Raw genomic sequence first — 25,200 nt, 5'->3', positions numbered from 1 at the left:
TGTGAAATCCTGGTCGTGGGCCATAAACCTCTATCTTTTGCCCCTTAACTGCCTGTCTGAGCGCTCGAGATCGAGAATCTGCACATAGGATGAACAATAGTGGTGACAAAGAGCAACCCTGTCTCAACCCCACCGATGATTCGAAGAAGCTCGATGGTGAGCCGTTGACCAGTAAGGCAAAGGACGGGGATAGTATACACCCGAGCACGCATCTGATCCACTCTGGGTGAAATCCAAACCCCTCCAAGTATCGCCGCACAAACTCCCATCTCATCCTGTCGTATGCTCGCTCTATATCAAGTTTGACACGCATCAAACACCTACGCTTAGGCGCTTTCTGGAGGTCAGTCATGAACTTATGAGCAATGAGGACGTTGTCGGAGATGGATCGCCCCCCAACGAAAGCCCCCTACTCAGGGCAAATGAGTCTGGGTGGAATACCCCTCATTTCGCCACCACCTTATACAAGGTGGTGCACAAACTAATCGGACTATAGTGGCTCGGCTCAACAGAATCCTATCTCTTCAGAATCAATATAATGAAGGTCCTCCTCGACTCCTCGAGCATCGTTGCGGACACAAAAACTGCTGGACCGCCGCAACCACCTCCTGTCTGACTATGTGCCAGTATCTCCTAAAGAAAAATGGGAAGAATCCATCCAGGCCCGGGGCTCTATACTTGTCCAATGACCAGAGGGCTGCCCGTACCTCCTCCCCGGACACCTGACTAACCAAAGCTGCATTCTCCTCCATTGACACCTGCCTTCCTGGCGCCGGTCCGCAAGCTCCTCCAACCAAACCCCCTGACTCGGTCTATCTGTCGCGAAAAAACTGCACCAAGGTCCTCCTAACTATCTCCTGGTCCTCTGACACCTGCCCACTGCTATCCTTGATCCGGCCAATCCGGTTCCGCTATCTTCGGATGATAGTCAACTGGTGAAAAAATCTAATTGTTGGCGGAGGCCTGAGGGGCCGAGTCAACGTTGGCGGAGGCCTGAAGGGCCGAGTCAGTCCTGCCGCCCGCCAACGTGGATGCACTAGAGGAGTAAGGTGGGTTACCACTAGGGGGTCCCTGAACCTACTAGCGAAGCCCTGTCGGAGTCCGAAGTCGGGCGAGGCTTGGTCGGAGTCGACTCGTGGCGCTATGGGCTCATGCACTAGTTTAAGGAAATAAAGTTGCGCCTTCACTAACACCTGCGGGTTTTGGTGTAATGGTAGCGCTTGATCCTGACAATTGGTATCAGAGCCATAAGTCTCGAGTTTGAAACCCAGGCAACACGTTGAGGGGGGATTATTGGCGGAGGCCTGAGGGGCCGAGTCAATGTTGGCGGAGGCCTGAAGAGCCGAGTCAGTCCTGCCACCTGCCAACGTGGATGTGCTGGAGGAGTAGGGTGGGTTATACTACTAGGGGATCCTTGAACCCACTGGCGAGGCTCTGTCGGAGTCCGGAGTTGAGCGAGGCCCTGTCGGAGTCAACTCGTGGCGCTATGGGCCCCTGCGCTAGTTTAAGAAAATAAAGTTGCACCTTCACTAACACCTGCGGGTTTTGGTGTAATGGTAGCGCTTGATCCTGACACTAATATTCCGATCCCCCTTCCTAATCCACTGAACCCTGGATTTCTGCCTCCAAAATACCTCCTGCTGCTTGAGAAGGAAGTGATGTCTGGCCAATAGTCCCCTGAGCTCCCCCTGATCCTCCTCTGAAAGGCCGCCCCCACAATCCTCCAGAACCTGTAATCTGGTGATGGATGCCTCCGTCTCCTCCACCCTCCTGAAGATATTCCCCACCTCCTTCTTATTCCACCTTTGCAGCCGGAGTCTGGTTAGCTCAAGTTTCTAGGTAACCCTGTACATCACATCCCCCCTAACCGGTGACTGTCACGCCTCTCTCACCACCTTCCACGACCGCGGATAGGACAACCACACCTTCTCAAAATGAAAAGAACAATGAACTAGAAAGGTATAGGAGGTACTCACCAGAACCGGGCAATGGTCAGAAGCAATCCTAGGCAAGTGGCATGCCCCGAAGTCCGGAAATCTCCGGATCCATTCGGTCGTCACGAACACTCGGTCAATCCGCTCCCAAACACGGGCCCTCCCCTGCCTATTGTTGCACCGAGTGAACCACGGGCTGGTGAAGCCAAGGTCAGCCGGCCTATTGGACTGTATAAAGTCCTGAAACTCTCTGACCTCAATATTGTTGGTGAAGACCTTGCCCCCCCCCCCTTTCCTCTGGGTCGTCGATACAATTAAAATCCCCTGCCATCATCATTGGGTGCCCTGGCTGAATAAGATTGGTGGCCTCCTCCAACAAAGCTCTTCTCTCCCGATAGTCCGTAGTAGCATATGTAGCTAAAAGGATCCAAGGGGGCCCGACCCCCTCAAAAATTACTAAAATCACTTGTTGGCTGCACTTGTGGAAAATATCAATGCCAACTCCCCCTAACCTCTATAACACAATGATGCCTCCCGATAGGCCCCGACACTCCACCGCATATGTCCCCCATGATCTCGGGATAACACGCCTAGCCCGCTCCAAGCTAGATCCCGACGGTCGAGTCTCAAACAGAACACAAACATTAGGGTCATGCAGACTCACCAACCTACAGAAAGCCGGCCGGAAAGAGGGCTTCCCCGCTCCCCGATAGTTCCACAGAAGAATCTTCATGACAACACTTGGGTCTTTCCGTGCGTGGTTGTACCCTCAAGGTCTCGTAGCCCTCCTGCCTCACCAAGCACCTCAACCTCTCCTAGATCGGTCATCTCAAGCACATATTTCAGCTTCTGCACTAGTGCTTCATGCGCCGGCCCACACGAAGGCCCAGCACACTCACGGACCATCTCCTGCCGTTGGATGAGCTTCCCTGCCGTGCGCTTGGACCAGCACCCGCCCGCTTGGTGCATCTGAGCCAAGTCCAGGTCCCTCACTGCCCCTTCTAGCTTGGAGCTCCTGCAGCTCAGGATCGTCTTGTTCAAGTCTCCCTGGTCGGCGGCATCCTATGTCGGCTGCGCCATGACCGAACCCCCATGAGCCATCGCGCCCCGTCGGGTGGAAGGCTCCACGAGAGCTCACTGCTGCCCATCTCTATACTGGTGGCATCCGCCGGCACCGTTGCCTACCCAGATGCCCTCCTTGACCGCCGGCGACACGCTTCGGCTTCTGAACCGCCGCCAAACGCTGGCCTGGGTCGTGGGAGCTGCCTCAGCCACGGGCGCCTGTGGTATTGAGGGCATCGAAGAGAAACGGGCTGGCTTGCGATCCCCCGGCCCAGTGACCCCCAGCCGCTTGATGGGCTTCTAGCCCTTTTTTGTGGGCCCGGCCCACTTACAATTCCTGTCGGCCTCGAGTTCACCGCATTGTCGCGGACCGAGGCCTGGCATGGGTCCAGTCGCCCTGCAGCCCAGTCTGAGGTGTGCATGTGGCTCGGCCCCTCAGTCCGCTTGGGTGCACCGCTCGGGCCTAAGCCCGGACTTTGGGCACGAGCCAGCTCGCCTTCCGACCGAGTACAACCCGGAGTCGACTCGGTCAACGGCTCCCGTGTCACCTCCACACCCAGCTCCAAGACACCGCTCTCCTTGCCTTTTTCCGACGAGAAGTGTCAGCCAATCTTCTTGGGCTTCTGCTAGCCCTCAGAGTCTGGTGGTGACTCGGGTAAATTCTGCCCTCCCTTGGCTGGACTCGGCTTCAAGTTGGGGGACAGCGGTCCCCGAGTTGACCCATGGTTGGACTCGGTCTCCTTCTTTCGTGCCCCAACCCTAATGGCGCCTCCCCATTGTGGCCGACCTCTGGAGACGGTCATCCATGGGCCGAAGACCCACCGCCTCCCTTCCCCTGGGGAACCTGCCACCGGCTCCCCCTTAGATCCATCAGCCATTTCGGCCTTCCTTGCCTCCGGCCACTGCTCCGGCGAGCGGAACTGGCAGTCGTGTGCCTGGTGGCCAATGCGAGCACAATGGCAGCATAGCCCCGGCATGTCTTCATAGGTGAAGGCTTGCCAAAACTTCTTCTTCACCCTCTGGATGAAGGTACCTGGCACCAGGGAAAGCCGGGAATCGATCTCCACGTTTGTCTGGGCATAATCGATCCGACTTCGCTCGTTGGTCATGCCGTCGAGCTCCACCGGCCTCCGCCAAAATCTCCAGAATGGACTCCCTGCCTCAGTACTCCAACGGAAGCCTCGGTAACCGGACCCAGACCATAGTCCGGTTCACGGTATGGGTGCTCGGGACAAAGTCAAGCTGCCAGTCCTCCATTGCCAGCAGCTGGCCCGCCACCATCCATGGGCCAGCCGCCATTGCCTTCTCCCGATCCACAGTTGAGCCAAAACGGAGGGTCATGAGGCCCCGGCCATTGGGAGGACCTCTACCTGATGCAACAACTTGGCCCGGCTTCTGAGATCGCATGCTACCATCTCCGCCAGGACCCGCCGTTCCAAGCTCCTCGCAATCACGGCCTTCTCCTCCCACTCAGACCTGGCCTTGGACACCCTCTCCGATGGTAGCACTACCACACGAGGGAGCCTGTGCTCAAGCTCCTGCAACTCCTTCTCGGTATACCAGTGGTTTAGCACCTCCGATTGCCGCAAGGCCCCCTGTGCCACCGCAGACCACAGAGGAATGGTCTCAACCACCCCGGCTTTGGAACATCCGGTCGGCCACTGTCAGAACCGCCTGGCTTGTTGGTGCCAGGAGTTGCCATCCGGCTGCCCACCAATTGTTCGACGAAAAGCCCACCCTTAGCACGAACCTTGATGCAGCGAGGGACTGCCCTACCACCAATGCCAGCCCACTCTCAATGCTTCCACTTTTTTTGTCTGGAGTCTTTGATCTCCATAAAGAAAAGAAAGGAGACCCATCCATGCTATAATTATCAAGTCCATACATCAAAATGCACCATCAAGTATCGAACTCAAAACTTGATTACCAAGCAAAGGGACGCGATCGTTAGGACAAATCCTAGTTCACATCTAACAAATTTATATTACTTCTACGTTGGAAAGCTAGTCACTCATATGCATAATGTTAAACTAATTTCCATCAGATCTCCTGGAGGCAAAAAAAAAACACTGCTCAACCCGTTTACAGCCCTGCTCGTCTGCTCCTAAGAGAGCTGGCCTTAGCTTAATAGTGATAGTTCCATGAATTGATAGCCCAATGAAGCAAGCTGCCATAAAACTTTCTCAAAGCTCTTGATAGCTTCAATATAAGCTCTCAGTACGCGGTGCGACTGTACGTGCTTGACGAATGGAGGGAAAATAACTAGCAAATCGGTGAACGGGGTCTTTTGCAAGGGAAAACACAAAAGTTGCCTTAGAAGCTCGCAGTTCCCAAGGGCTGGAGACTGGCATAGCCCACCTCTACGATCCTTTGAAAATGACCGTCCCCCAGTACGAAAAACCGAAGGTGAAGTAGACAGAAGCAAAACAACAAACTCCATACAATATACACGCAAAACTTACAACGATACATTGCTAAGAAAGCTGGTAAAGTTTGTAACACACACCCCCAAAGTTGTAACACCTTTATCCAGCAACGAAATTCACAGATGCCATTAAATATCTTTAGAGAAATATTGGTAGCTTTTTGATGCTGCCACAGTCGAAATTTACCAAACAACAGAGAAGAAAGCAAATTCATCTGCTATAGATATCATCTTTCAGCTTGAGCTCCAATGTCTGGTCAAGAAATGGGTACCAGTCAAGCTCGGGCTCCAGAAGAAGATCCTCTAATTTATCATTACCTGGAAATATCAGTTAGTAACAAAAGTTGAAACTTATTAGAAATTGAATATTATGGATATGCCATAACTGAGAATTATGCAATCAGATAATACAATAAAAAACTGTGATTGCGAGCATCTTTTTTAGGAACATAATAGTGGGAGAAACTATATTATATGGGTAAAAATCTATTTGAATTTGCTGCCTGTCACGCGCACGCGCGCACGCGCGCACGCAGAGACAGAGAGAGAGAGAGAGAGATATATATAGAGAGAGACCTGAATTCAAGTGAGATCTGGCCCTGGGAGGAAGCACCTCTGGCTCTAACTCCAGCTTCCCAATGCTTTCGGTAACATCAGCAGCATCCTGCATATAAGCATTGCAAAATTCAAGACCGGTCCTAGCATGAACCAAGAATCCATTCCTACAGTCAAAAACTGGGCCAGCAGTCACTAATATGCATGCCTAGCATCCCTAGTTCATGGTATCCTCAAATTATACAATAAAGGGGTCGCTCAAAAATATCAGCTTACCTGAAAAGATATAATCATGAAGAAAAATCTATTTCTTGTTTTGGTTAACATTATAAGCAAAAGAAATTTTGCATCTCTCTGTGATTTATAACATATCAGCAAATAGCCGAGTGCAGAAAAAGGACAAAATTCAGAGTGAAGAACTAGCATAAATCATGGACTGGACAATAATGATTGATGCAAGGAAGCAACCTACGAGCACATATATACTTAAGCATAATTGCCTTCCCTGGTCCTAGGCCAACAAATAGCATCAAGAAAATTGATAAGCCACTTGGAATCCAAGCAAAGGGATTAGGCTAAGAAAGATTGGAGGTTCAGCAAAAGTAGAGAGAACTGCCAAGGGCATACAAACAAAAGGATGAAGGATCAGCTATTAAATAAGAGAAAATATCCAGGATTGCAAAACAATGGAGACATAAATGGGAATGACAGGGTACTGCATTCATGTTCCACAGGCCAAGGAACCAACACAGCGCATCATGCCATCTTGGAATGAACCATAAGAGCATACTAGTTATACTAGTAAAATGACATAACAAGCATGGCACCAAAGACAAGGACCAAAAGGGGAAAAGTTACATATTTACTGTGGTTTCCTTCTGTATTGTTAAGTCAAACAAGTTAGTCTACCTTTACAGCTGATGTACAGCAGTTTCATATTTATCATTTCTCAAGTACTTTATTTCTACTCTTTATGAAGTACTAAAATGAGGTGATATCTATTATTTGAAAACAACATCTCATGCTATTGGGACATTCTGCAATGTTTAAATAAGCATGTGATTCAAAAATAGCTGAAAATACTAAAACAATTAAAAGCTAGACTTCAATTGTGTAGAAAAAAAAGCTAGACTTCAATTTCAGAAACTACCCCAACTATTGAGAAAAAGCTGGATGGTGTTACAGACTTAAAATTCAGATCTCTTCCAGGAAATAGTCATGCAGCATTATAAAGATTAAAGAGCTTGACAGGTAACAAATATCGAACAGTCAATTCGTAAATGTGTGGCCAGATTTACTTCAAAAAATGACAAACTCTACATTGGCTTGCGCCAGGCAATCTATGAGAAACACATTTAAAAACAGAAATATGGGAAACACATCATAACGCTTGTGAATCCAAAAGAAAGAGAGAAAGTGTTTAAACATAGTATCTTTATGTGATCATGCATACATTTATGCACTCTAATTATCGCTTTTAATATGGCTCTTATCACAATCGTGTCCATTTTAACCTATCCTCCCTCCCGCTAAGAGGCTTATAATTGCACCACTGCATTATCATGCATTAGAAGTAAATTTCAAAGTTTCCTTGGGTTACTGTTCATCTTATCAGCACAACAGACAATGGCAAACTAAAAGCACCACAACCAGATTGATAAAAGACAAAAAAAAATAGCTCAACTAATATTATTTTCTTTGATAACATCAGCCCTTCAAGAAAATAACAGTAATGAATTCATAAATTTGAATAAATGACAATCAGATGAGAATAACTACAAGTTTCTAACCTAAACATATATTCTAAACCCCTTGCTTGGGTAATTCAAAGGACTTTACCATTTTTTTTACCAAAAACAATTCCAAGAAAAATATGAGAAATACGGAATTCTAAATCAGAAACCTGCAATATACACGGCAGCAACCAACATAGTGAGGAAAAAAGGAAATGAACCTATGACAACACTTGACATCCTTTGCAAATCAATAGCAAATATCATGACTTAATTGTTTTAGGCTTCCCAATCCTACATCCTTACAACTTGCATGATACAGATGAAATAGATTCGAATCCAAAATCAAGGGGGCATTGAATGTTGAATGATGAACTACTAGATCTGCTATGTGTCAGAGCTTATTTGTAGAAGTCCAATTGGCATCTGCTGAGAAAAGATAGCTGATCTCCCTTTCCAGCTTACGCGCTGCACCAATAAAACTCCAACTCAGTTTAGCATCAACAACAATATAACACATTAGTTTAGTCCCTCCTCCATCATTATTTGGTCAAATTAGTTTATGAATGTCCTTCTATGATCCAATGTTCTTTTCTGTAGTAAAAATCGTATTGCCATCATGGTACATATCACATTCATTTAAGCGATGCAACATCACCAAGTGGCAGGGGAAGGAGGTAAGTCCTACTCCAAAATCTAATAAGGTAAAATTCTGAATGGTTGAAGCCTTGCAAGAAAATTAATTTAAAGCAAGGAAGACTGCTTCTCAACCACATAAAAGAAAACCAAGATAGTATAATATGCATCTCCAGTGCACAGGACGGGAATTGACCAGAGACTTCAATACATGCCATATAAGAGGTGACAAAAAAGTTTGTTATAATGTTGTACATATTCATGTTAATGATCAAATCAAAGATTAAATAAATCCTCAACAGATCAACATAAATATTGCGATTGTTAAGAAAAGAAATAAGGAGAAATAAAACTATGTTAGGTTCTCGTTCTACTGTCTACATTGGTCAAAATTGTGAAGTATGCATTTTTTTTGCAATTCTAACACACGAAAATGATTCTAGTCCATTTCCTACTGTCTACATAATTTCATATATAATTGTTGCTTTGATAAAAGAAAAGGGCAAGAACATTTGCAGAGGGCCACATACCACCCTTGGCAATCCAAAGTTATAGGCCATGTCAGTCCATTCACGAAGTGCAGACATAACTTTATCCACTTTCTTTCTTACACCTGAGTTAGACAGACACAGAAAAATAAAAGAATTGCAACCATATATAAATGTAAGTGACTGAAAAATTTACACAAATTAGATTAGAAAAATGGAGTTGGTGAGAACAATGGAAAGAAAAACTCAAGGAGATGAGCATTTACGTTCTTTATCCTTTTCTTTCTGGAGTTTTCGCTGCTCAGTTCCTGTAAAATGGGCATGCTCGATTCCCTGCTTGGCCCACTCATGACATTTCTTTATTTCCTCATCAGTCAGAAAACTATTCTTTGAGGCATTCTTGGGGTTCTCATGGTCATGCACAGTAGCCTTATCTTTCAAAGTAGATCCCTTAGTTGCACCTGTTGGCAGAGGTTTTCCAGCTTTTGAAAGATCCCGCAAAGCTTTTCGTTCATGACGTGCCGGCTTGGCAGGCTTGGGCACATCAGCCTTTATGCCATCAACACCTTTGCCTAAATGGAACAAGAATCATATCCCAACGACTAGAAATGAAATTCCAAATACAGGTGCATACCAAAAATTTACACTTACAAAGAAAAGTAAGAACAGGAACTACCTCTATGGAAGGGCAAATTTTCATCTAGAACAAAAATAGGAGTTTGGGAGGCCATGTGAACTTGCTCCAATAGACCTTTCAAAGTCCAAAATAAAGCACCATGGTATACTCAAGTTAATCCATGAGAAGTCAGTGTTTATCATAATCAAATATATAGAAATAATTAAAATATTCAGCGCAGAAATGGAATCAAAAAGCAGCCATACAACTAATACAGTTCAGTTATCACTCTATATCTTCAGTAAACTGAGGCATTTACCATTCAAGGATTATATGACTTATAAATTTGATCACAAGACACGTCCACAATTCACCGATTTAAAGAAAAATAAAAAAAGGCAGGCAGATGCATATACTAACTTTGTAGACTTAAATCTAAACGACGCCTCCATAAAAATCAGAACATCTAGCATTATTTCTAATCATCTATACATCTTGATTTAAAACCCTAAACAATTAAGCTTTGAGATCTTCTTCCAATGTAAGTCTTGAGAGATCCCAAGATAATAAAATTTTCATTAATTCGCAAGAAAACAGAAAACAAGATCGTTAAATATGTTTAAATCTCGAGACCTAAAATTGTAGATTCTTAAGCCATCCAGTTTAAATAACAAAGAAATCAAAATTAGAAAGAAAAAATCCGACAAATCCCTCAAGAAAGATTAAGAAACACAGATGGAGGTATGCAAGGGAAACCCTAAACATTGGGGATTGAATTGATGCAATAAACAGGAACTGAAGAAGAAACATTACTGGAGATTGATTCTTGGAAACGAGAAGAAAAACCCTAGTCGATGAGATTTGAGTGCAATCCTTTGTCAAAAACCGTAGCAAAAGCCTCCTCTCTCGCTCTGCGGCAGGAGCGAGGAGCAACAAGTATGGGAAACAAGATGCAAGTATTTGAATACAGAGCTGAAAGACGTTTATACCCCCAGTCCTCTCAAGGGCCACGATCGTCTTGATTGATGCATCTTATTTTTATAACGGTTGAGATCGTCCCAATCGCTGTGCTGCTACGACCTTCAACGCTAATTAAAAGGGTCCAATAAGAGGCTGGGCCAGTCCAAAAGACGCTCCGGGTGGACTTAGCAATGAGGCAATCAAAAAAAAAACAGAGCGGGAGCCGTGGGTTGGTTGGGTGCTTTAATCTTCATGCATGGCGTGTGGAAATTGGTCGGACAATTAGAGGGTGTTGTTCATCGTTTGGTCCGATGTGAATCCATCTCAGCTCCGAGAGGGGGTGTCCATGGCCAACATGTCGAGCAACAATGGCCATCCACCTCCAGTGGGAGGTGAGCAGGAGCATCCATGGAGGAGGGCCGTTCAAGGGCAGAGGGCTTGCCTGAAAAATAGAGAAAGAGCCAAAGAGGGCTTGTCTGGGTCCTCTGGGAGAGAGAAGAAAGAGAGACCGGTGGGAGACGCCGAAGAGGGTGGAGAGCCGGATCCCGGCAGTGCTGCCGTGCCCGCCGCCGAAGGAGAAGAAGTCACCGGAGGGGGCCTACGGGAAGAGGAGCCGACGAGGGCTTCGCCCAAGAGGCCAAGAACAGCTACTTCCACCTGTCGGCGCCAGATCTAGAAGCGTTCTTCGCCGGTTCGCCCTCGCGAGTCGCGCCCTGGCCCCGAAGGTAGATGTCCTGCGGCTCCTGCCGAGAGAGGAGAGTCTCTCTCAGAAATGAAAAGCCTCTCTTTCTCAGCTCTCTGTGTCATGCCCCGGATCCGGATCCGTGACACGGCTATACTATTGCCGACTACCGCCCACAATAGCACGAAACCTCATACATGGGGAACAGGGTAGTCAAACCAACCAAACCTTTATATATGAAAGTATTCTTAATACAACATGCTGGTCAGTACCCAAATACAGAGCTTCTATGTAGTTTATGTACACAAAAGTATACTTATTTTACCCCAAAGGAAAGAAGCCCTGATACCAAATTAAAGTGTCTCTGATAGCTATCAGTGGTGAGGATCTGAAAGAAAAATGTAAATGAACGGATATGAGCTACACGGCTCAGTAAGTAATCATACATAATTTTACCGGATCAAACATAATGATAACCATGTTTATGCAGGATTTGAGAGGCTAACATATACATTAAATGTCCATTGTTCCATATACAATATATATATATATATGCAAATCGAGCTGTAAATTAATGCATGTACCATCATGATATTTCATAAACATGAAATACAACGTAAAACTTTGCCATTAATCCAAGATTTTAAATCCATACTCCTATAGTAGTGCAGCCAAGTTATTATACCCACTGGCGGGGGCCATATGCGCATGCCGAGTTATTATACCCACTAGCGGGGGCCATAAGCACATGCTGAGTTATTACACCCACTAGCGGGGACCCTTGCATAACATCTGAGAGTTCATAAATCATAATTTTCATAAATCATACTTTATGAGTTATTTGAAAACTGATTAATGGCATCTCAAATTATTAAGTTCGTGGTCATGCTATGAATATCATTTTAATGTGTTTATGATACCATATTTCATGGAATATATAATACACTTGAACCATGCTATCCTTGGTAATTCATGCACATCTACTAGCATATGCTTGATTCTGTAAAAATACTAAACATGTTTTAACAGGGTTTGAGAAGATGACATGCATACTATCTAACAATTTATCATGATAAAATATTCATGCTGAAACAATAAATCCCTATTTCATAGCAACATGTATCTTACTTAACAATTCATTATGATGAAGTATGCATGCTGAGTCAATAAATTCGTGTTTCATGGCAACAAGTATTTTCATGAAATACACATAAAAAAAATCGTGCCTCCGGCATGCTGTGGTCATACTCTCAGATGCTACTGCGAAGTCATTGGCGGGGCCAGCTCAGTTATTAGGCGGCCACTGGTGGGGCTGGCTCAGTCATTCTCGGCCACTGGCAAGGCCGGCTCAGTTGCATTCGATCAGTAGCTCTTAAGAGTCCGTAAACAATACTTCTTGTAGGTAGTACCTCATGGATGCTACGGCGAATTCATTATCGGTCACTGGCGGGGCCTGCTCAGTTATTAGTCAGCCACTGGCAGGGCCGGCTCAGTCATTATCGGCCACTGGCAAGGCCGGCTCAGTTGCATTCGGCCCGTAGCAATAAAAGCCCTTAGGTACCCTTTGCAAGATGTGCATATAGCTAGATGCAATTCATCATTATTCTTTACACTTGTAACACAATTATACTAATGACAATCATGATAATGTAATCCAATTCATCTTGCATGCATAATAAAATCTGCATAAGCATAATCTATGCATAATCATGGATTGTATGACTAAAACATGCTACTCGTATACATGCTCCATAATTCATAGGATTAGAACAAATTGCTTCTATTTTAAAACATATATGCAATTTAAATTGCATGCATAACGCTCATTCTCATAATACATGATCTATAATAGAATTAAGACGGGTTACTTATATGCGTGATCCATAGAAGATTAGGACAGGTTACTTACTTTTTATAATACACCCATTCATGAAATATATACACGAATAACACTTTAAAATCTTAATAAACATAGTACTCACATGATCTATAATAAGATTAAAATAGATTACTTACAGTGATTCGCTTTCCAAATTTCTCAAGTTCAGGTGACAAATCCTTAATCATATTTCTTACATTATTCCCCATTTATTTATTATAATATTTCTTAGTTCATCATACTATGAACTTACTTGCTTGGATCCCATCCAAGGATCTAGCCCAAGTCCAATTTACCCAATTTAGAGCCTTTGGGGCTCGTTTAAAACCAGATTGGGTCCACATAGGTTAATTGGGTTTTTAATTAAAGGATTGGGCCCGGTTCATGATTGAGTCCAGCCTTTTCTAGCCAATTCGATCTTCTGATCTGGTCAATAGGCTTAGTCCCAAGTTTAATTGGGTTTAATTTTTGGTTCAGAGTCAATGTGGCTCATTTGGGCCTGAGTCAAGGTTAGCCCGAGGTCAATTTGGTCTTCTATCAGTTGAATTGGGCTTAAATTGAGCCTGATTCATAATCAATTAGGTCTGCTGAGACCTACATACTTAATTGGGTTCGGACCTGGTTTAAATTGGGCTCGTCCAGACTTAGCCCAATCTGATTGGGCTCGGGTTCATGTTCAATTGGCTAAACCAATTTCTTATTATTGGGCTTAACAGGTTTCGGACCCGAACCCGATTCCGACCCGTTAACCCACTCTTTTCTTTTCTCTTCTCTCTTTTTTTTTCTTTTCTTTTCTTTTCTTTTTCTTTCTCTTTTTCTTTCTTTTTCTTCACTGTTTCTTTTCTTCTCCTTCCTGAAGCTTCCCCTTCTCCTCCTGTTCTTTCTTCTTCTCCCCTTCCTCTCTCTCGCCTTCTGTGACCGAAGAGGGGCGACCCCTTGCCGAGGCTCAAGAGGGGGGGCCGACTTGAGGCCGACGGTGCCGGCTGCGGCCGCGGTTCTGCCCTCTCTCCATCTCATGGAGAAGAGAGAGCTCGGAAGAACGGCGGCCGGCCCTCTCTTCTTCCCATGGAGGAGAGAGAAAGCTCGGGAGGGGAAGAGCCCGCGGCGGGGACCAACGGCGCCGGCGACGCTCACGGCCGCACACGGGTGAGTCCCCTCTTCCTTGTCTTCTTTTCCTCTCCTCTTCTTCTTCTTCAATTTCCCTTCTCAAACCTCCCATATTCTCTCTCGCTCCGAAGCCCTCTCTCTTCCTCTCTCTATTCTTCTCCCGTGAAGGAAGGAAGCGTGCTTGGGAGGGCCGGGCCACGGCCGGCGGTGCCCGTGGACGGGCTTGCGGCGTCCTCAGCCGTGCCTGCGGCCACGCCCTCGGCCTGCCAGCAGCCGACGCCCGCGCTGACGGTAATCGCGGCCGAAGCCGGTGGCCGTCGCCGGTGGCCCTCGGCCTGCCAGCAGTCCCCTTCCTCCCTTCTTTGTTTCTTTCTTCGTTATTCTAAATAAATTAGGAGAAGAGAAGGCACGGGGCTTACCTAGCTTCTGGGGAGTACCAGCGACGATCCTTGCTTCAACGCCTAGGCCGACGGTTCTGAGACTCAGACTCCGTTCTGTGGGAGGAGGAGGAGGACAGAGAGGGGGGGTTTGGGATTTCTTAAGCGATGGTAACTGCTCAAGCTGCCGGCAGCTGTCCCTCCCAGCAGCGAGCTGTCCATTCCCTCTATTGACTGCAGGACCTCCCCAAAGGAGGAGGTGGCGGCCTCCAAATGGCTGGCTACATTGGGCTGGCCCACAAGTCCAACTAGGTATGGGCTGCTGAATGGGCCGGTCCTCACACTCTAGCTCCCCTTCTTTCTCTGGAGAGGATAGAACTCCGTGAAGCCGAGAAGGGGGAGAGGAGAACAGCCAAAAAGACTGAAATGCCTGTGGGAATTGGAAACGACGAAGGGAGCTTTGAGCTGCTGGGATTTGTTTTACAGCGAACAAAGAAGATCTGTTCAGCTATTCCCGGCTGCGATGGGATTGTGCCGGAGACTCTTTTCCCACGTCTTGTCAAGTCCCCCATGGCCAGTAGCTTTCGGTCTTTTTTAGCGGCAATTTATATAGCTCTAACATAAGTATACTATGCCAAATCAGCAGTACAGATAGAGAATATCTCTTATAGAAGTCCAAAGGACCTCCCCAAATACCGGACGACGAAGGAAGCAACCCAATCCGTTGTTCGGCTCGTCTCCCGAAAAACATATGCTACCTGAAGACTATCCATCTCCCGAACCAATCTGCGAGACTCTCTAATGAGAGGGTGGTCATCACCATACCTATCCAAACCCCGAATCCAATCAATCACCACAGAAGAATCTCCTCAAGATACACCCGCTCGGCACCGAGGAACCTCCTTGCTTATGACAACCCCTTCCATGCGGCCCGAAGCTCTGCCCTTACAACAGTGAGACCAGGCGTCCTCCGACCTCCGGCTGCTACCAACCTGCCAAAAGAATTTCTGATCACAAATCCAACACCCCCCCCCCCATATTCAATCTTTCACTGTTTCACTGGTAGCTTTTTTGGAACTACGGTGGGAATTTCTTGGGCCGGGCCTTAGGCGACCGCCTCAGCCGCCTAAGGATTAAGCCGGCTCTGACAAGAGCACCATAGAGGAGGGCCGTTCAAGGGCAGCAGCAAATAGCAGATGCACAGGATATTGGAGAAGGAGATTGCAACCTTGCAGAACCATTTCATGGAGGTTCTAGTCTTGCCGGAGATCCGAGAGAAGAGGGAGAAATGGGCAAAAACGGTGGCAGTTGCGAGAAATCTTGGGAGGAGAGTGTCGCTGAAATTAATTGCTCGGGAGATCTTCAAACAGCCATTTATGTAGTCTCATCAACCTTACAAATAGCATAGCTCTCTAGCTCTTGCACAGACTGGTTTTGGAAACCCCCCGAGTCATAAAAGTCATTTTTGTTTTTGATCCTTGAAGCTAAAAAGCCTAAATATGATGACGAAGAAGAAGTATCATTTCCTTCATCTCCATTGTAACTAAATTTGGAGCTTGTTTTTCTTTCTTTTTTTTTGCCTTGCTGATCACAGGGGCTGAGGAAGCTCTTGCATTCTTATGATTCACGTCAGATTCTGAATCAGAATCAAAAGGGTTGTAACACAAAAAACCAGGATCAGGAGAACATTGCTTAGAGACCTTAGATAGATGTCTTCATCAGGCTAATTTTAGAGATATCAACAGCAATAATTGCTGAAAATGCTTACAAAGATATCAACAAAAACGGTACGCAATCAGCAGAACCCCAATCACCACAGAAATCTGTCAATGTTACCTGTCAACACAAGAAAAGGCTACCACTTTATAACACTGATGCTATCTAACATTGGTTTCAACAAAATGTTATGAAAAAGAAAACCGCATAAACACAGTATAGGACCAAACACATAGATGGACATGAGGAAAACACAAAAACCAACATCACAAACAAGACCAAAAGACCATATGAATCAAAAAAGAGTGGCTGAAGATCTGTTATGCCAGCTCCAGAAAAAATGCTTTTCATTTATGGGGAACCAAGTACTCAAAAAACACTCATCTTCGATATGCTGGGAAAAGTACTCAAGATCAATTATGCCAGCTCTAGAAAAAATGTCTTCACAAAAGCACATAATTTCTATGATCTGTGGATCTTCGATGAGTTCCACGAAAGTAACCAAGATTTGCTAATACCTTACAAAAAATCTTTCTTTTTCTTCGAACTCTCCCAAATAAAAATACTTCCATTCTCAAATAAGAGTACAAGGAATTCCATTTTTATATATCCATGTAATGATCAATGAATAGTGATGATCAAAAAGAAGTTAACATTAGAAATTATATAGTTAAATAAACAGATCAAAGCGGTGGAAAACAAACAACATAGACAGGGTAAAAGAAGTGCAAATATCAGTATGATATACCGAATGGTCAATAAGATAGAAAGTGGAAAGGAAAAATGAGGAAAGAAACAATGCTAGATGTTACAAAAGAGTATTGAGAAGCTTTGATATCTGAGATCAGAAAATTCATTCGTAGATTAGCAGAATGTTGTTCACTGGCTTCAGAATTAATAAATAAGTTTTTGCAGCTATCTCCTGCATGATAGCATCCATGAAATTATTAAGCAATACCTGAAAACCTAATCAAGGAGATAGAAAATATATTCAAAAATATCAGTGACCATAAGGGGATAGGAACGCCACCAAGGTGGTAGCCTAGTGGTACTGGGGCAGCAATTCTAACCACAAGGTCCCAAGTTCGAATCGCTGCGGCGACGATTAAATTGTGGACCGGAGCTTACTACTTTGGCCACTGCTTGGACTTGTGGTGTAGGACCGCTCTTGAACCGCTAGTAGCCGGGGTGGTGTCGGGTGTGACGTACTCACACGTGGGACTCGAGCCAGAGCTCAGAGGAGTAGCTGAGCCGGGCCCACGGGTGGGGAGGGTATGAGTAAAACCGGTCGGGGTGCCCAACACATGGCCATTTCTGCCCGCATCGAACATTCTCCTGGCGGGGCGGGGGCCCAGTGGGGGCTGGTACGCGGGGGTGGGCTTGTCCCTTCCTCCCCCCTACCCCTTTCTTTTCAACAAAAAAATAAAAAAATAAAAAAATAAAAAAATAAGGGGATAGGAATAGAAATCTGAAGCATATTAATCAGTTATGGAGAAACCATATCAACACTACATATGTTCAAAACCAAAGGAGTACTGATTCCTCTATCGTGGAACCCTATCGCCCTCGTTCCTCAGTTTTGATTACTTTGATCACTTGTTCCTGGTTTAAATCGGCCATTTCATTAACTATTTTCTTGAATTATTGAAAAAAACGTGAAGGAGAAGTGGTTAAATTCTGTCTAACTTTAACCGTGTTCGAAAGTGTTTCAGTTGTTGGAGTGCTCGCCCCATCTGAAATTTCGGGCCCAGTTCGATCTATAGTTTATATCGGATTGATAAGTGTCTTATTTGCTGGATTAAGTATTCTTTTTTCCGCATTTGCATTCTTTTCTCTTCGTTTTTTTTTCTCTTGGACTTTTTTTGGGGTTAAGAATATTGTTAGTGAAATGGGAAGACCATTTCTTTTCCCATCTTCAATTCCAAGATTCTTATTTTGCCGATCTTTGCTTGATTCTGATTCCGCAGCTTCTGGTCTCGGTTTCTGGGTTTTGATTGCCGTCTCCTTTTTGGTTTTAGGGTTCGTACTTTTTTTGCTGATGGTGATGTTTTATGATTTATCTTGTTCTTTTTTTAAGGAAATTTGTGTGCGGGCTGAAAGTTCGTTAGTTTTGTGTCTGGCCAGAATCATGTGTCTTTTATTATCCTTGCAACTACTTTTGTTTCTAAATTCCCGAATCTAGGAGTTGCCATGCTCTTAATTATTTGTATTTTAATTACCTGCTATTTTTTTATTGCAAAATCCTAAACGAAATTAGGTATCGCATACTCTTTCTTATTTAAGAAATTATCAAATAATAAAAATATTGTTTTCATTGTATTTTATTATTATTATAAATGAAATATTTATTTGTGAAATTATTTTAGAAATAATTTTTGGGGTCCAACTGAATTGCAAAATAAGAATTAAGAATTATATAAGCTAAGAATTTAATCAATGATATTTTTTCGATCCTATTAGCTTATGATCAAAACCCGGGCCGGGCCGGGCTCGGGCCGGGCTCTACAGCAGAAATTAGGCCCGATGGCTATGCCCAGACCCGGCCCGGCCCGACTGTCGGGCTTAAATTTTTGTCCAGGCCCGACCCAACCTTATAAATCTGGTCCCAGGCCCGACCCGACCGGCCCGACCCGACAGGCCCGACACGACAGGCCCGACCCGACAGGCCCGACCCGACAGGCCCGATTTTTTTTTTTTTGTTTGGAATCTAGAAATGGGCAAAAGTAACAATCCTCATGCTCATTATCCACCACAATCCTAATGCTCATTATCCGCCATAAGAATAGGTGAACTTTCGCTTGCCATTGACATAAGCCTATCAAAAAATTATACAACTAATTATACAAAAAATTCAGTTCATAAGAATTATCATAATACAAATAAAGCACCATCCAACCGGAAAAAAAAAAATCAGGGGAGAAGAAACTGAGAGGAGAAAATTCAGAGAATCTCCACCCTCCAAGAAGTCCATCTCCAATCCCCCGATCTTTCTTCCTGATGACCCAGCTGGAACTGGGTTACTGGAGCAATGTGAGGGAAGGAAAACCAAGACCAAAACTAAAAAAGAGAAGGGATGAAAGATCCCTCCTCTCTTTCTCTGTCTCCCGTCTCCACCCAAAACAAAACCACTGTCCCCACTCCCCACTCTCCCACTGTTCCGAGCTCTCTCGCTGCCCCACCACCTCTCTCTCTCTCTCTTTCTCTCTCCGGGCTTGGGCAAAATCTACCGGGATCGAGCTCGAAGAGGAGGAGGAGGAGGAGAAAACTCTTACCGGTGACTGTGAGTCGGTGACCGGAGCCGCGGAGGTTGCCGTCCGGGGGAGAAGGACGCGAAGAGCCGCCGGCCGGTCGTTGAAGAGGCGACGACACCGAGAGGAGGCGGCTATCAGGCTCTCAGCGAGGGAAAAGGGGGGGCGGGGGCCGCGGCGGCGGCGGCTCTCAGCGAGGGAGGGGGGCCGGCGGCGGCGGCTCTCAGCGAGGGAGGGGGGGCGAGGGAGGGGGGGGGGGTGCGGCGGCGGCTCTCAGCGAGGGAGGGGGGGTGCGGCGGCGGCTCTCATCGAGGGAGGGCGGCGGCGGCTCTCAGCGAGGGAGGGCGGCGACGGCTCTCAGCGAGGGAGGGGGGGCGAGGGAGGGGGCGGGGGGGTGCGGCGGCGGCTCTCAGCGAGGGAGGGGAAGGGAAGGGAAGGGAAAGACCCAAAGGTTAGGGATTTTTGTTAAAAAATTTTAATATATTATAATTTATAACAGGATTTTATAGCCGGGCCGGGCCGAATCGGGCCATTTTTAATGTTTCCAGGCCCGGCCCGATTTTTTTGGTCGGGCCGCTTTTCCTGCCCAGACCCGACCAATGGGCTCTTTTTCAATGCCCAAGCCCGAAAAATTTCGGATCGGGCCGGGCGGGCTGGGCGGGCCAGAAGGCCCGTGATCACCTCTATGTGAAATATAGTATAGTGAAAGAATAAATAAACAAAATTGTAAGTAAAAAATATTTTACTAAATTAATCTCCTATTCTCGAGGTCAATTGCAAAATATTGATCGTCATTTTTTACAATTAGTGGAAGCCCATAAATTCAGAATTAAAAGAATATAAAGAATTTTATGAAAAAAAAATTTCAGTGATTTTACGGTTGAGAATAAAGATCTTTAAGGATCCCACGCATATCATTGCCTAGAGTTTTATGTGGTGGCTATAAATAGCCAGGGTTGACTATCAGAACCATTAGTTACATACAAAAGTTGTGAGAGCTACAAAACTCAAGGGAGGAAGTGAGCATGAATCTTTTAGGAGGCAATACGCTTGAGTTGCTAGTGGTGAGATTTATGTTCCTTTCACTTTATTCATTGTTTTGCAGAATTCTTTTATTGATTTTCTTCCGCTGCGGGGAAAGAATTCTAGATTTTCAGAAAAATTATTCTTCAACTGGTATTAGAGCCCAGGTTTGTCTAAGAGCATAGATCTTCTATTGTTGAGCAGATAATTGATTTAATTTGAGATTAATCATGCAATATGATTGTCTATGATTTTTGGATTAAATTAAAATAAAGAAGAAGAAAGGATGAAGGAAAAGGATTTCACAGTTGACCTTTTTCCTTTCCATCCCGTAGACCTCTCTTTTTTTCCTACTCCCACAAACTTCATCTTCTTCCATCTTCCCGTTTCTAGTCCCCTTATAGATCTAAACAGGGAGTATGAGGAAAATGAAGGAAAAAGAAGAGGAGGAAGCAGAAAAGTCTTCCTCACCTCCAGCTCACCTCCAGCCGGCCCCTCTGCACCGTGCCATGGCGGCGGAAGGGAGCCGAGGTGGCTCGCTCGCCACCCCCACGGGCGGACGCAGCCGCTGCGGCGGGCCGTGAGGGCGCATCCCGAGCCACCCCATGGCCGGCACAGGCCGGGGGGGTGGGGTTGTGGCGACCCCAGGGGCTCGGCCACTCCATAGACGAGCCGGGCCATTCCGCCGCAGGCGGAGCCCAGCCACCCCATGTCCGAGCCCGGCCATTCCGTCGTAGGCGAAGCCCGACCACCCCACGTCCGAGCCCGGCCGCTCCGCGGGCCGGCCGCCCGCCACGGGTGGCGTCGCCGCAACCTGCGGAGGGGTCGCCGACCACGGGTTGCCACCATGGGCAGCCACGGGCTGCCTCTCAAAATAAAAACAAACAAACAAATAAAAAAAAAAGAGGAACAGTTGGAAGAAGAAGTAGGGCAAAGGGAGAAAAATAGTTTAGGGTTTTTCTTTTAATTGGGCTTGGGCTTGTAAAGCCCTATCCAAATGGGTCCGTCGTTGCGGATTGGGCCTTTTATTTGGTCAGCCCATGTTTAATTTATTTGCACCGTATTTTAATGGACCAGAATGGATTTTGGGCCTGAGGCTAAGAATAAGTAATCCATTTAATTGTTATTTAAATATTAAATAATTTGAATTAAAGTCTAATTAGTATGACTAATGTACTAGAGACTATGCATGCCAATTTGACATGATATTTGGGTTTGATCCGATTTGACCATAAATATTATTATAATAATGTTTTCAGAAAATATTATTTAATTCAAAAAAAATAGTGCTAAATAAGGTTATTTCAAAACACCTAGGCCCTCCATTGTTGGTAGATTGGAACACTTTTAATTAATCTTGGTTGAAACTAAAATAGTTAATGCCATTATTAATTTTTGGAGTTCTGGTTTAGTTTTTGGAAAAATAAATGTGTGCATTAGTAGTGAGAGTGTTATTAAAATAGTAGCACAATCTCACTTAAAATGCATACCATTTAAACAATGGATAACACTTAACCAAATGAACATATATGCTAATAGCAGAGGATTGTGTTTGATTTGGTGGCTAAAAGAAAATCAAGAGTCATAGAAATTTGCATATAAGATATATGACATGAGATGTGATCATGATGAATAGCATCTATTCGCTTTACAAGTTATGCCATAATTACCAAAATGGAATTATTATTGTACATAGGGTAAAAGTTCTTGATACCCACTTAGACAGTGAATATAATTGTTATATTCTGGTTTATTTTTAAATACGATTACTATATTTGCTTGATTACTTTGTCTGAGTGGGAGGTACCAATGGTTGAAAAAAAATCTAAGACTAGTGGAAAGCATATATGTGAATGTTTTCGCAGGTTAATCATGACCAACTTTAACCATATTCTAGAATTTTAGATGATAACCATTTGACTGGGCCAAATTTTATTGGTTAGAAGAGGAACCTAATGATTGTTCTCATTGCTAAAAAGATTGTTCATGTCCTAAAGGGAGACCCACTACAGCTTGCTGTAAATTATGCCACCGAAGAGCAAAGGATTGCTTTTGATAAATGGTATGATGACAATGAGCTTACTAGATGCTACATACTGGCCTCTATGACCAATGTGTTGCAGAAGCAATGCGAGGGTATACCTACAACAAGAGATATGCTTATGCATCTCTAGAAAATGTTCGAAGAGCAAAGCAGGTCTGCACGCCAGCAAATAATGAAATTGCTAATGACCACCAACATGGTGGAAGGTACTCCAGTTCAGGATCATGTCCTAAAGATGATTTCTCACATTGACGAACTGAAGACTCTGGGTGCAAATATAGATGGTGAGACCAAGGTAGATGCGATCCTTTCATCTTTGCCTGAAAATTATAATCAGTTCATACTTAATTACAATATGAACAAGATGAGTTCGACTCTATCTGAGCTGCTCAACATGTTGCAAACAGCAGAAGAACTGATTAAGAAAGAGAAAGGTTCTCTTATGCTATTTGATAAATCAGTATCCTCCTTTGGAACCAAGCCATTTCATCCTAAGGGCAAGAGGTTCAACAATAAGAGGAAGTGGTCTCAGAAGTCTCGAGCTGGTCCTCCAACCAGGGAGACTAAGGAACAGTACAAGGGCAATACAGAGAAGAAGCCAAAAGAAAATTGTTTCCATTGTGGCAAGCCAGGACACTGGAAGAAAAACTACTGCACTTAACTTACTTCTCTGAAGAATAAGAAACCTTCTGAAGGTATGCTCATCATTGAAATTAATTTATTGAATGGTCTAATTAATTCTTGGTGTGTGGATTTTGGCACTACCTCACACATTTGCAATTTGTTGCAGGGGTTCAAGAAAACCCGAAAATCAAATGATGAGAAGGTGACTCTGAGGATTGGGACGGGTGCAATTGTTGCAGCGACCGCCATCGGGACCTTTTATTTGAGTCTACTTAAGAATAAGACCTTAGTTCTAAAAGATTGTCTTTATGTTTCAGAAGTTCGTATAAATTTGATTTCTGTTTCAAAACTGGCTTTGTGTAGTCATTCATTGACTTTTAATTCAAAGATTGTTATTAAATTTCAAAATCATTTGTGGCTTCTGGTGATATTGTGATTGGTCTTTATATTTAAAATCATGTAGTAGACTCTGTTAATTGTGTTGAGGGAGATGCAAGTACCAGTGTGAAAAACTTTAAAAGAAAGAGGGATGTGAATCCTACTTACATGTGGCATCTGAGGCTTGGTAATGCTAATCTTGATAAGATCAATAGATTAGTCAAGGATGGGCCTTTGAAACTTTCAAAAATTGAGCCTTATCTAGAATGTGAACCTTATTTGCAAGGCAAGATGACCAAGAGGCCCTTCACAGGGAAAGTAGCTAGAGCCATATGATTATTAGAGTTAGTACACAGATAAATGTGGTCCATTTAACCACATAGCTAGAGATGGTTTCTCATATTTCATCATGTTTGTTGATGATTATTCTAGATATGGTTACATAAGTCTGAATTCTTTGAAAAGTTCAAAGTACTCCCCTTTGACAGGGGAGGTGAATACCTCTCAATTGAGTTTCAAACTTAGCTCAGAGAAAAAGACATCATCTCACAATTTACTCCCCCACAGTTAAATGGTGTTGCAAATAGAAAGAACATGATCCTATTAGATATGGTTCGTTCGATGATGAGCATGTCAAAATTACCTGTGTCTTTTTGGGGTTATGCCTTGGAGACAGTTGTCTATATTTTAAACAGGATACCCACTAAGTCAGTACCTAACACTCCATATGAATTGTGGACTGGCAAAAAGCCAAATCTAAATCATTTCAGGATATGGGGATGTCCAGCTCATGTTAAAAGGTTTAACCTTGATAAGCTGGAATCAAAGACTGAGAAGTGTTCATTTGTGGGTTATCCCAAAATGTACACTGGATCTTATCTTTATATTCCTAGTGAGCACAAGGTAATTACCAGCAGAAATGTTACTTTTCTGAAGGAAGAGTATAGCCTAAACAAAGGCAGAAACAAGATTGTTTTTGATGAGTAGTCAGCTAAGCCTGCAAAAAATGAGAACAATGAGAAAAAAGAAATAGTACCCACTGATGATCTTGAATCGTTCAGAGATCAAGAGCCTAGAGGGAGTAAGAGAATAATTAGACCTCCGATGAGATATTTAATGTTAAATGAGATTTTACAATTGAAATTGGAGGATTTGGATGATGATCCATATACTTACTCCGAGATAATAAGTGATAAAGATGCTGCACATTGGAAAGTGGCAATGGAATCACAGATGGACTCTATGTATTCCAATCAGGTCTGGACATTGGTAGACCGACCAGAAGTTATTAAGCCTATAGGTTGCAAATGAGTCTACGAAAGGATAAGAGGACCTACCGAAAAGATAGAAACTTTTAAGGCTATATTAGTAGCAAAGGGTTATACTCAGAAGCATAGTATAGACTATGAGGAAACCTTCTCGCCAGTGGCCATATTGAAGTCCATAAGATTCTGTTGTTTATAACTGCTCACTATAATTATGAAAAATGGCAGATGGATGTTAAAACCGTATTTTTAAATGGGTACATCTAAGAGGAGATTTATATCGAACAGCCTGAAGGCTTTATATCTCGTGCAAGTGAATCTAAAGTGTGCAAGTTGATCAAGTCATTTATGGACTAAAATAAGCATTACACCACTGGAACATCCAATTTGATGAGTCAATCAAAGAGTTTGGTTTCTCACAAAATATGAATGAGCCTTGTGTTTGCAA

At 44.3% G+C, this 25,200-nt stretch overlaps 1 protein-coding gene and 1 long non-coding RNA gene across 6 annotated transcripts; one reads left to right on the top strand and one right to left on the bottom strand.

Moving 5' to 3' along the window:
• Window positions 1-5,408: 5,408 nt before the first annotated feature.
• On the bottom strand, window positions 5,409-19,645 carry LOC120109265 (uncharacterized). 3 transcript variants are annotated; one of them, XM_088715413.2, is made up of 7 exons: window positions 19,443-19,645; window positions 16,223-16,290; window positions 9,510-9,584; window positions 9,100-9,405; window positions 8,876-8,958; window positions 5,998-6,085; window positions 5,409-5,739 (listed from the first exon to the last, which is right to left on the bottom strand). In XM_088715413.2, exons 3-7 carry the CDS (start codon window positions 9,562-9,564, stop codon window positions 5,633-5,635), a joined length of 639 nt encoding a protein of 212 aa, XP_088571539.1. In that variant the 5' UTR covers window positions 9,565-9,584; window positions 16,223-16,290; window positions 19,443-19,645; the 3' UTR covers window positions 5,409-5,632. The 3 variants fall into 3 exon arrangements, with proteins under 3 accessions (XP_088571539.1, XP_088571538.1, XP_088571537.1); XM_088715412.2 differs by lacking the exon at window positions 16,223-16,290; XM_088715411.2 differs by lacking the exons at window positions 5,409-5,739; window positions 16,223-16,290; window positions 19,443-19,645 and adding an exon at window positions 8,089-8,177.
• Window positions 19,646-20,091: 446 nt separating this feature from the next.
• On the top strand, window positions 20,092-23,520 carry LOC120106558 (uncharacterized). Of its 3 annotated transcripts, none has more exons than XR_016399128.1 (3): window positions 20,092-22,780; window positions 22,896-23,180; window positions 23,276-23,520. It is a non-coding gene; the product is annotated as an uncharacterized LOC120106558 (long non-coding RNA). The 3 variants fall into 3 exon arrangements; XR_016399127.1 differs by having other exon boundaries at window positions 22,893-23,180; XR_005508689.3 differs by having other exon boundaries at window positions 20,092-23,180.
• The last annotated feature ends 1,680 nt before the right edge of the window (window positions 23,521-25,200 follow it).

Source organism: Phoenix dactylifera, chromosome 2 (genome assembly GCF_051530095.1).
Source record: "Phoenix dactylifera cultivar Ajwa chromosome 2, Ajwa_hap1_PhDact_Kaust_v1.1, whole genome shotgun sequence".
NCBI classification, from domain to species: domain Eukaryota; kingdom Viridiplantae; phylum Streptophyta; class Magnoliopsida; order Arecales; family Arecaceae; genus Phoenix; species Phoenix dactylifera.
The sequence above is the reverse complement of the archived record's forward strand: the minus strand, read 5'-3'. Positions and strand labels throughout refer to the sequence as shown.

Bases quoted from the DNA above. Each gene is read 5' to 3' on its own strand.
- LOC120109265 (XM_088715413.2), bottom strand. From the start codon at position 9,564: ATGGCCTCCCAAACTCCTATTTTTGTTCTAGATGAAAATTTGCCCTTC. The intron at 9,406-9,509 runs GTAGTTCCTGTT...TGTTCCATTTAG, and splicing joins AAATTTGCCCTTCCATAGAG to GCAAAGGTGTTGATGGCATA. The intron at 5,740-5,997 runs GTCTCTCTCTAT...TGATATTTCCAG, and splicing joins CAGATCTCACTTGAATTCAG to GTAATGATAAATTAGAGGAT.